This window comes from Festucalex cinctus, chromosome 18 (assembly GCF_051991245.1).
Source record: "Festucalex cinctus isolate MCC-2025b chromosome 18, RoL_Fcin_1.0, whole genome shotgun sequence".
In the NCBI taxonomy this organism is placed as follows: Eukaryota; Metazoa; Chordata; class Actinopteri; order Syngnathiformes; family Syngnathidae; genus Festucalex; species Festucalex cinctus.
In genome coordinates this window covers 1,849,759-1,861,530 of record NC_135428.1, presented here as the reverse complement: position 1 = coordinate 1,861,530, position 11,772 = coordinate 1,849,759, and the positions used below count along the sequence as shown (strand labels likewise).

Genomic DNA, 11,772 nt, shown 5'->3' with positions numbered 1-11,772 from the left:
CCAACAGAAACAGAGTACACTTATATAGTGCTTTAAAGTGATCATGTGTTTTCAAAGCCATATTCACGTACGCATTGCAGTGAAGCCTCCACCAGCGCATCACCATACAGAAAGGTTAAACCTTTTGGTTTAAAATAACTTACTTTGACCTCTATGAGACGTCTCATATACTCGCCAGGCAGAACAAAGGATGTTTTCTCTCTTTGGTCCCATTTTAAGTCCATATATGTTGCTACTACTACCCTCAATCTGGCTAATGCTAAGCTAGTTCGCTGTCAGGCCCGGCGTCCACATTTGAAAAAAATCGCTTTTGTTTGTTGCTAGCACATTGTTAGCCGGCTGATAGCGAGGCATTTAGCCAGCCAAATATTCCCCTAACTACTTCCAGCCTCTAATGAACCACGTAAGTCGCTTGCACACATGTGCACTCCTCTCACCGATGCGTCATGTGTATGGAGACGTAATGGCCATCCAAACGTTCCTCTCTGACGATATTATGCTCTGTCATGTTTTGACTCAATTGAGAAAATTCGGATTTTCAGCGGTCAATTCGCTACTCAGTTACAGTCAGACGTTTGATAACACTTTCTTTCAGACCGATACCAACTCTTGAGTAGTCATTGATTCCAATTCCAAGCACCAACACCACTAGTAATTTTGATACATATTTCCAAAACAATGGCAGATCATTTTAAACAAAGACATGTACATCCCAATATAGCATTTTTTTTCTTTTGCATTCCAATCGCACGAAATTAATGGCGCGTTTCGATGATCTTTTCCGAATTCTATACATATCCATACAGAAATTGCATGTCAGACATGTATGCTTTTCGTTCCCGATAATAAAATGGCCACAAGAGGGCAGCCGATGCTGATATCGGCCTTCACGAGCTACCTTCAAATAAAATGGTATTGGTAATGGGTTGAAATAAAGGTGGTCTCTCCAACTGATGGTTCACAATTTGTATTGACATTTCCTTATTTTGAACACACCATAAGAGCTACAATACAAAACAAAATAAAAATACCATTAACAACTCAAACGGCATGCATACATTTCACCCCATTTAAACCCTGTACCACAAATTAATCACCTTATTGTTTTGTCTTTTTGTCTACAATTAACATAGTATATAAAAAATTTTAACCTTGCCCTTTGCCTTTTCCTTCAAACAAAAAAATAAACCATAGAGAAATACAAATCCTCCGTAAACAAAACAGAATCTTGAGCCTTAGCGTAGAGCGTTAGCACACTCTAGTGGGTGAAAAATGATAGTGTTTCACCACGCAGCAAATTAGACGAACAAACAACGTGAAATGTAGCGATATTAATCAATTAACCATAAACATGACGAACACAAACCTCGTTCCCTTCTCAACCAGGTGCTAATGAATAGGTCGGTGAATCCTTAACCTTCGTCGCTTTCCTTCTCTCCATCTTGCTGGCGCACAAACGTCTTTCGGAAAGACGCTACAAAATGGCAGTATGCCGGTTCGTTATGTAACTTCCTCTCGATTTTTGACACCACTTCCTGTTCACTTCAAAATAAAATCGTCACCTACACTGCAATGGCACAACGGAACAAAACAACACAAAAAACGCAACACCAAAAATAATAGCAGGTTCATTTACAGATATTGTACCTGGTATCAGTACTCGCCCATCCCTACTTTTACATCTAGCGCTTGATTAGATTTGTACTGAATATACCATAAGAGAACTGCCTTTGATGACATACAGTATGGCCTTATATATATATATATATAATAAAATAATAATAATAGAACTAGAGATGGGTGAGTACCAATAATAGGTATATCGTATCGGGCCGATACCTGGACTTATTTGAACGTATCAGTACTTGAGTATTGGCCGCCCTCTTGTGGACGTTGCATTATCAGGAACTACAAATTTGAAAAATAAAAAAAAATGCCGTTACTTTCATGCAAATGCTATTGGGGTATTTACTGTAGGTCTTTCTTTAGAATTACCTGTCATTTTGTTGGCGGTTGGTGGTGATGTGTCTAAAGTACCATCGACCATCCCTAAACAAAACAGCACGTTTCTCTCTTGAAATAGACGGTGAATGGTGAATTTAACCCTGGAGTAGGTAAAAGCCACCGAAAAAAAAAAAAAAAAAAAAAATCAAACGTTGACAAGTTGCACCTCCCCGGTGTGTGTCCGTGTTCGCCCACGCGCACGCGCACGCGCACGCGCGCTAATGACTCCTCCCCGCCGCGATTTAAATGCCGCCCGGCGGTCTCAAGCTCCTCGCAGTTGAAATCAGTCATGACGGGGGAGCTGTGAGTTTGTGCTTTTTTTTTTTTTCTTTTTTCTTTTTTTTAGCATCGTAGCACGTTCGAAACATCCCATCTGTTTTTTTTTCTTCTCTTTCCCGGACAGTGTTTGACCACCAAGAAGCATGAAGACCATCCTTGCCGCATACTCGGGCGTGCTCAGAGGTAAACACGGTGCAGGGAAGCTGCAGCAGGAACCAGCTTGAACTGCATGGCCAAACAAATTGGTTGCCATTAAAACAACTGTAAAAATCGTACATGCTCAGTTTACTGTTTATATTATTAATACGGTGAATATTCATTTTTATATTGTAATATTTTTGCCTGTGAAAACATGTCAAGTGTTTTGGGGCACAGATCCTTCCATGTGCAATCCTTGACAACATGACAACACCTGTTGGCAACGCCAAGCAAATCTGGAAGTTGATTTCAGGACAGGAGAAGATGAGAGGGCAGTCACGCAAAACTTGCATCGTTTGCAAGCGTGCACTTTGCTTCATTTCAATTTGTTCAGTCTACACGTGCCGACGTGTTGTGAAACGGGGACGTGCCACGTTTGTGTACTTTTCTGTCCGCTGAGCAGTTCGATCTGGATCAGCGAGATCGTTGGAGGGAGAAACTGCCAGCGAAATATCGGTCAAAAATAAACGGCCAAATGGCTGATGTTTGTTCATTTGTTTTTACTTTTGACCTTTCTGTAGTTTAACCGTTTGCAGTAGTTGTACAAAGGCAATACGCTCTCGTTATTTATTGCACATACATTTATACCATACTTTGTATCATTAAATATATATATAATGACATTGGCAGCTCACAATGCATTGTGGGAACCGTTGACCAGTTGACGTCCACTTTTTTTTGTCGGGAAAAGCACCAGGCAGACCCGCTAACAGCAAAAATCCATGGAATTGAATTGCTGCCCACTAAAATGCTTTTAATTTATACAATAGTCCAATTAATCCGTTATTTATTTCGGCCTAAAAAACAACAACTCCTTGTCGTCCGGGCCTTACTTAAGTAGTCATAGGATGTAGTTTGCAGGTCCATTGCTCTGGTGCCGGGTTATTTTCAGTGTTGACTGATAGGATTAGTCAAGTCGTCTTATTGGATCTAATTCAGACCTGACCCGAACTATTGATCGGACTTTTTTGGAGTAGTTAGCATGCAATCTTCTCACACATTTTGTGGCCTCACTGTAATTTGACGGCAAAAGATTTTGATGGAATGAGTCAAGCGGTTCCTTGTGTTTGATTCCTTAGAGACCACTCGACAGGAGGGATGTCACGATATCGTGTCGGCAAAATGGTGATATCGTGATATTAAAACTGCCACAATATCGTCGCCGTCATGTTCACAATATTTAAAAGGAACACATCTGTCCAGTTGATTTCCATTTGTGCAGTTCTAGCACCCTCTAGTGGCTAGTTTATTAGTGCAATTGAATTTTCATGAGGGATGTTTTGGCCTTCTATGTTTCAAATTTGCTTGTGAAGCGATCAACGTGTGCTTGCATTAGCAAGTAAGAGCCTCAATATTGTTATGAGAGATTGTGTGTGATTTATATGCATTGCTGTTATGTACAAAAGCACAATATTGTGCTTTTTTCAATATGAGCTTGTTTTTTTTTTTTAATATCGCCAACGCCCCCCACAATATCGTGACCCTCATATGGAATCGTGATGTTTGGGTATCGTTACAGTCCTTTTCCTTTTCCTTTTCCTTTTCCTTTTCCTGCATGTGTGATTTCTGTCCACCAGGCACCGGCTCCAGCGTTCTCTCCTCCCTCCAGGACCTGCCATTGGCTTTCTGGCCATGCGGATCCAAGATGGAAAAACATCTCCAGGCCATCTCGGTGCTGCAGTGGGTCATCACCTTCCTAGCCTTGGGTAACGTGTAACGTGTTGCTAATTGCACATTTTCGATTCAGGCTGCAAGAAAGCCAACCTAAAGAATTAGCGTGCAGTCTCATTAAGTCCCAAGTAGGTCAGATCGCTAAGTTGCAGTATTGTACTGTACGTGCATGCTAATGGGGGGAGTTTGTCCTCTTTATATTGATCTAGTTGCATACTTTTGAGTTCCCATTCTTGTTTTGTTTTTTTTTTTAACATGCAGCCCATCCCTCTTCTCTTTCAGGGGCAGTCTGCACTGTGCTGCTAATCTACATGTTCTGCACTGATTGTTGGCTTATCGCTGCACTTTACACCTCCTGGCTCATTGTTGACTGGAACACCCCAAAACAAGGTTTTTTTTTTCATAAATTTAATAACAAGACATGTGATGTGACGTTACGGATCTGATGATGCTGATGATGTTAAACCAAAAAGTGGTTTGGATTTCAACGAAAAGGGCCGATCAATCGCACGATTAAATCGCCAGCGAGCGGTGCGGTTTTCGAAGTGTAAAATTGATTGGGCGACGCGCGTACAAAGATGCTGCTCTGTTGGGCAATCGATGCGTTGAGTGTCTTTTCGCAGGTTGCGTGAATGCGTGCAAAGACTTTAGGAGTGACGCATGCGAGAGTCTTATCGATGTATGCGTTGATGAACGATAAACGTACAGAGTAGTAACGACAAATTTGAACCAAATTTCATTGATCAACCGATGGACGAGTCACCGTGAATTTGCGCTATCATGCTAACGACTGAGCTAGCTACGTATAAAGTAGAGAAAACTGCATTCCGGTTCTTCTGTTTGTCTTCCATGTAGCTATCGAACACTGACAAAGCAAAACGCTGACTTATTGAAGATATACAGTATATTTTACAATATTTATTGTTTTTTTGGGGGTGCTTTGTTTATACAGGACTGTCTCAGAAAATTAGACTATTGTGATAAAGTCCATTATTTTCTGTAATGCAATTAACTCATTCACTCGCCGCCATTTTCACATTTCGCAATCACGTTCACTCCCGGCTGTTTTATTGGATTTTGACTGATTTTGCAAGGCCCACAGAATATTGTGTTCAATTGATATAAAAGCCTGCAACCTATCAAAAGAAAGATTGAAGTCTCTTCTTTCATCAGGAAAAAAAAGTATGTTTCTGTCAGTTTCCGTTTTGCAGCAATTAGCATTAGAAGAGAGCTAAGTTTCATCAGTTTGCACAAATCTATTTGAAATTTTAAGTAATTGAGCTTTTTTTCTACATGGCCCTGGTTGATCTCCTTTGCTTTGCTGCCACCTGCTGGCCGTTTGTGTAATAACTACCATTTCTGCAACCGTTGTTTGCAGTTGAGAGGCTGCATCAAAGCCTCCTGTATGCTCTAGCATAAAAAAACTAAACAAAAAAACGTATAAATATGTCTTTGGGACACGTAGAATATAAAAAAAAACGTATTTACACGTTATTGGGAGCAAATGAGTTAAATAAGCAAAAATGCCATACATTCTGGATTCATTCCAAATCATCTGAAATATTGCAAGCCTTTTATTGTTTTAATATTGCTGATTATGCTTTTTTTTTTTTTTTTTTTACTTGGTCTGAGGAAATATTCTAATATTTTGTATAACAAGTAGAGTAAATGAAATGATAAATGTTCTTTAATGTATGTATTTATTTGTCTAATTGTAATATTGCTCCATGGGCAGGTGGCAGGAGATCTTCGTGGGTCCGAAGTTGGACAGTGTGGACGTACTTTCGAGACTATTTTCCAATAAGGGTAAGTAAGAATAACAGTTTGTTGTCGCTCGTTGAGACGACCTCTCCCTGATCAATCTGAAATGAAGTTCACGGAATAATTATTCCTAATTTTGAACGAAGAAAACAACACCGAGTGCTGAGCAAGTTGTTTGTCGTCCATTCTGGGTCATGCTCAGGTGTGACTTAATAGATAAGCTTATCAGAGGTTCGCTTCACTGATCAAGCTGTCACCATATTGACGGAACTTTGTTCTGCCTGATAGGCTAAAAGGTGATTTTTATTTATTTTTTAAACATTATAGCTGCAACCATTTTAATTCTAGTACATTCCAGGCCAAAGTGTGAGTGTTTGATCTTATAATCGGACTTTGCATGTTACGAGGGAAGTCAAAGTCGACGCTAATGACCAATGACTCCGTGTCTTGTCAGTGAGTTCCATGTATTATGCCGAGAGGAGCATCTGCAGTGTATTGATGAAAGCAAGGGGATGGGCTGAACTTTGAACTTTGTCCATCACATTGAGCTGTATTTTGTGTGTGTGCCCTGTTGACCTTGCTATAGCACCGCTCGTTGTTGTTGTTGTTGTTGCCATCTTCATATATATATATATATATATATATATATATATATATATATATATATTAGGGGTGTGAATTGCCTCGTACCTGACGATTCGATTCGTATCACGATTCACAGGTCACGATTCGATTCGATACCGATTAATCCCGATACGAATTTATAAGTCGATTGTTGCGCGATTTTTTTTCATTCAAATTTAGAAAATACTAATCGGTAAGCTTGTAGAGTGTAAGATTTATATGAAAATGTATTATTTATTTATCTGAAATTTCAGTCTTATAGAGGTTGTAATCTGTTTCATGTTTAAACAGCATTAAAATAAAATATTAAGGCTTAATGTTCCGTTCATATAACATTCTTCCATGCTCAAGGTGTGAATCCTAACCCGAAGTTAGACATTTTGTTGAATATTTTTCCATTAAAAATGGAAGTTTAAAAATCGATTCACACACACAAAAAAAAAAAAGGCAATGATGATAAGACGTTGAATCGGTAAGACTACCGAATGAACAATTCTGAGCTCTAAAAAAAAAAAAAAATATCGATTTTTTTTTATTTTTTTATTGAATCGATTCGAGAATCGCGCGATGTAGTATCGCGATATATCGCCGAATCGATTTTTTTAACACCCCTAATATATATATATATATATATATATATATATATATATATATATATATATATATATGGCCTCACTAGTCCTTCTTCTGTTGTTGACCAGCTAATTAAAACCCACAACCTGCTGCCCAACCGGAATTATATCTTTGGCTACCACCCACATGGCATCTTCTGTTTTGGGGCTTTCTGCAACTTCGGGACTGAGGCCACAGGCTTCTCCAAGAAATTTCCGGGCATCAAACCCTCGTTGGCAACCCTGGCAGGGAACTTCCGAATGCCTGTCCTGCGGGACTACCTGATGTCCGGAGGTCAGTGGACGCGAGCAGTCGTCTTGTGAGGTCTTCGGACGGGTGATGGATGATACTGATAATTTTATCAATGAGTCGAGGGATCTTTGCCCTTTAGCACAGCTGAAATTCTGTTTACTTCGCTTTGCTTTGCCTTAGCTAGTCGGTTTCGCGTTCATTTTTAATGTTGCGTTCAGCCGGTGTTTACAAATCATGTGCATGTGAAATGATATACACACCGGGGATGAAATTATAACACTTTAAACAGTTAGCACAGTCAAACCTCGGTTTTCGAACGCTTCTGTTTTCAACTAAATCGGTTTTCAACCAGAAAATTCAAGAATTTTATTTCTCAGGAACTCGTCCAAAAAAAAAAAAAACGGCTCTCGACCACACTGAAAAAAGCCGAGCGCACCTGAACGCGACTCACTCGGGAGCCGAGCGAACTCGAATGCTTCCTCCGTAGCACATTCGTGTTCAAAGTTCGTTCATTGTTATTTACGCAAATCTTTTTCTTTTATTTTATTTTTTTAAGTTTTGCATCGTGTATTAGCCCCTAATCGTGGGTCCAAAGAAAGCAAGTGCAAGTGGTAAAAAGCTGGTGAAGAAAAGAGGAAAGCAGTGCGCAGAACTACTGAATTTAAAAAAGTAATGTTTGCATTTTGTTTTGGTTTTTTTTTCATCATTTTAGATAGCCCATCTAAATAAAACGTATATTTCTACCCTATTATATTTATGGTAAACAGTGTACAGTGCAGTTTATCTTGTAAAATAGTTAAAAAAAACAACTTGGAAAACGTTTTTTTAAGACTTGGAACGGATTAAAATTATTTACATTAATTCTAATGGGCAAAATTGCTTCGGATTTTGAACAAATCGCTTTTAGAACAGCCTTCTGGAACGGATTATGTGCCAATTCAAATTTGTATTTGCCGTTCTGACTTGACTTCATAAGACCACAAAAAGAACATTGTAAATTTGCTGTTGGTCGCTGACAGGTTGTAAGAATTGAAACACGTTTCAGGCATCTGCCCCGTGAACAAGAACTCCATCGACTACCTGCTGTCATGCAGCGGCACGGGCAACGCGGTGATCATCGTCGTGGGAGGCGCGGCGGAGTCGCTGCACAGTGCGCCGGGCATGAACTCCGTCATCCTCAAGAACCGGAAAGGCTTCGTGCGAATGGCCCTCCAGAAAGGGTGAGTTGGACGTCACGTCACGAAAGGGGGGCACGAGTCGTCGCAATCTGCTTTCAACATTCAAATGGCATTTGCAGGAATTAGTTCAAAATACATCACAGTGATTGTTACCGAAATGATGTTGTGCCCTTTTAAGGAGGACGTACTGACAAGAGTGGAGATAGGCTTCAGCACCCCCCGGCGACCGTTGTGAGGAGCAAACGCAGAAAATGGATGGATGAATACTTACACATTTTACGGGCGGTGGCCCACAGAGAACCCAAACAATCCTTTTTACGCCAAATATCACTGAGGATTATCAGTGGTTTCGCCTTTTGAAAGCAGATTAGAGCCAGTTAGAAAACAAATTATGTCATGCAGACATTACAACACAACAGTTTGCGTAAACGCGCAAACTAAAAGCATGCTTGAATGTATCTTACTCCCAATTTAGCTAACTGGTGCATACTAGACTGCAATTATTACATTTCATGGAGTTCTGTTAAAAAAGATCACAATATTGTAAAAAAAAAAAAAAAAGCACAATATTGTGCTTTTGTACATAACAGCAATGCATATAAACCACCTACAATCTCTCATAACAATATTGAGGCTCTTACTTGCTAATGCAAGCACACGTTGATCGCTTCACAAGCAAATTCGATTCCCCTTCATCTGACAATTAGCATAGATTTGAAACGTAGAAGGCCAAAACATCCCTAATGAAAATTTAATTGCACTAATAAACTAGCCACTAGAGGGTGCTAGAACTGCACAAATGGAAATCAACCTGACTTTTTTTTTTTTTTTTTTTTTAACAAATGTGTTCCTTTTAAATATTGTGAAGATGACATTGATGATATTGTGGCAGTTTTAATATCACAATATTGCCCTTATCGTGACATCTCTAGTAACAATAGCATCGAATTTGTTCTATAATTAAATCGAAGTTCTCAGACGTAATCTCTTGGCAAAGGAAACAAGCCTGCCTGCGCGTTCACGACTTTTCACGTGGGATCACATCAGACGCATGCTGATTAGCATGTTTTTTTTTTTTTTTTTTTTTTTTTTTTTGCTGGCAGCCATAACAACAACTTCCATCTGGATTTTCTCATTCTTGCACCTCCGGCAGGCTGGACAGATGTTCATCACATATAAATGAACTCAAAATGATTCTTTAATTTGTACAAGTTGTGGGGAATGATGTTGTCAAATGTATCAATAAAAGCGCCGCAGCGATTTGAGCATTATTTGAAACTGCGCCACTTTTTCTCAGGTCCGACTTGGTCCCCGTGTATTCGTTTGGGGAGAACGATGCCTACCGGCAGGTAATCCTGGACGAGGGCACTTACTGGAGAGCGTTACAGAAGAAGTTGCAGAAGTTGTTCGGCTTCGCTCCATGCCTTTTCCACGGGTGCGGCCTCTTCTTTGGGAACTCGTGGGGCATCGTGCCATATGGAAAACCAATCACCACCATAGGTAAGTGCACAATAAGGATTTTTTGTTTGGTTTTGTTTTCTTCAAATGTAATACGCTAATTCAGGGGTGTCCAAACTACGGCCCGGGTGGCCATTTGCGGCCCGCCGTCCTTTTTTTTTTTTAGCGGCCCGCGACATATGCTATAAAAATGGCATTTGATTCAGTTCAAATAAAATAAAAACAAAAATGTTTGGAGATGGTCAAAGTAAGAAGGGAGGGTGTCGAAAAACACGGGTGCGATTAAAAGGTTATTTTAGTGAACTAAAACTAACGAAAAAAGTCAAATTCAGAAAACAATTTCGTTAACGGAATAAAATAAAAACGAAGATGCTTTTTTTAAAAAAAAGAAAAAAGAAAAAAAGAAAACTTGCTGAAACTACATTCTTATGTTCATAAAACTTTTTAGGTCTTTGGTAATTAATTTAATGCATGAGCATTTGGGGATGATTTGAAATGTGATTTTTAGTAGATTTATTTTGATATAAACCGGAATAATGACGTCACACCCATGTTGTTTTTTAAAATATTGAGCACAAGTAATACACATTAAAAAAAAAACAACTAAAACTAAGCATTTATTAAAGAACTAAAACTAATACAAAAACTAACAGAACCACCCTGAAAACTAATTAAAACTAACTAAATTAAAAACAAACAAAATAAAAAATTAAACTGAAAAATTCCAAAACTATAATAACCTTGCTGCCATATTACAAATAAATGTGGTTTATATACTGTAGCATTTTTCTAAATATGCAAAAGCACAACTAAATTATTTGTACAATTTTTTTTTTAGGACTAAACACAATTTCTCTTCCTAACATTATGTGGTCCTTGTGATTTTCTCTGATGTGGCCCTCAAATGAAAAAGTTTGGACACCCGTGCGCTAATTGAACAAACTGCACCGCTCAATGTTTTTTTTTTCACTTTATTGCAGTCGGGGAGCCAATCACAGTGCCGAGAATCGAGGAGCCATCCGACGAGATGGTTGATCTTTACCATGCGATGTACGTCAAGTCCCTCCGGTGCCTGTTTGACAAGTACAAGACCCGTTTTGGCTTGAAGGAGAGCGACAGCCTGCACATCGAGTGAACGATCTCACTTCAGGTCGCTCCCCATCCCAGTCCAACCTTGGTGCCTGATTTGGATTGATCTTCGGAGGATAATCTCCACACATGAGCACGTTTGCTTCGCGTCCTCCAAGCAAATAAGGCCTGGATTTATCCTCGGGGGGTTCGACAGGTTAGAGAGAATGTCAACTGTGGCTTGGGCCGACATTGAATCCCTGAACACAAGTGCCTTTTGTGTGCATAGTTACATTTTCTTAAAAGGGGCGGTCTGCCGGTTTCACTCAGGAAAATACACTTTTTAAATACAGGATTTAAACAAACAAACTACTTCTCAATATACAGATCTGGGCTTCTCTTAATTTCTGGTGGTGATTTTGTCCTAATGCCTGTATTTTACCATCTTGTGTTTGTTTTGTAAACAGCGGGAGGTTTCTGTGGAAAGACGGTGTTTACACCCCTCCAGCCAATGGCAGAGGTGGGCGGGGCGTGTCGCAAACGGGGCCGGGCGAACGTGTCAGCTGCGTGACGTCACTCCCGCGGCAATTTGAAAGCACGCATGGATTATTATACATATTTTTTTCAACCACTCACTCACAGAAGCTTACATGTGTGAATGAGTGAG

General features: G+C 39.6%; 2 protein-coding genes across 3 annotated transcripts in view; one reads left to right on the top strand and one right to left on the bottom strand.

Moving 5' to 3' along the window:
• The window catches only part of map6a (microtubule-associated protein 6a), a 35,071-nt gene extending 33,573 nt beyond the window's left edge, over nt 1-1,498 (bottom strand). Inside the window, exon 1 of the mRNA XM_077505391.1 lies at nt 1,367-1,498. The gene's annotated coding sequence lies outside the window, so the exon portion shown is untranslated. The remainder of the gene's footprint in view (nt 1-1,366) is intronic.
• dgat2 (diacylglycerol O-acyltransferase 2) lies at nt 203-11,465 on the top strand. Of its 2 annotated transcripts, none has more exons than XM_077505397.1 (9): nt 203-403; nt 2,408-2,466; nt 4,059-4,187; nt 4,435-4,542; nt 5,888-5,958; nt 7,239-7,443; nt 8,447-8,621; nt 9,877-10,079; nt 11,018-11,465. In XM_077505397.1, the coding sequence occupies exons 2-9, from the start codon at nt 2,427-2,429 to the stop codon at nt 11,170-11,172; spliced, it is 1,086 nt and encodes a 361-aa protein (XP_077361523.1). In that variant the 5' UTR covers nt 203-403; nt 2,408-2,426; the 3' UTR covers nt 11,173-11,465. The 2 variants fall into 2 exon arrangements, with proteins under 2 accessions (XP_077361523.1, XP_077361522.1); XM_077505396.1 differs by lacking the exon at nt 203-403 and adding an exon at nt 2,245-2,307.
• The last annotated feature ends 307 nt before the right edge of the window (nt 11,466-11,772 follow it).

What these genes read in the sequence shown, in the direction of transcription:
- dgat2 (XM_077505397.1), top strand. Translation starts at nt 2,427, where the DNA reads ATGAAGACCATCCTTGCCGCATACTCGGGCGTGCTCAGAG. An exon ending in ATACTCGGGCGTGCTCAGAG is followed by an intron (nt 2,467 to 4,058) that starts GTAAACACGGTG and finishes TCTGTCCACCAG; the next exon opens with GCACCGGCTCCAGCGTTCTC. An exon ending in GAGACTATTTTCCAATAAGG is followed by an intron (nt 5,959 to 7,238) that starts GTAAGTAAGAAT and finishes GTTGTTGACCAG; the next exon opens with CTAATTAAAACCCACAACCT.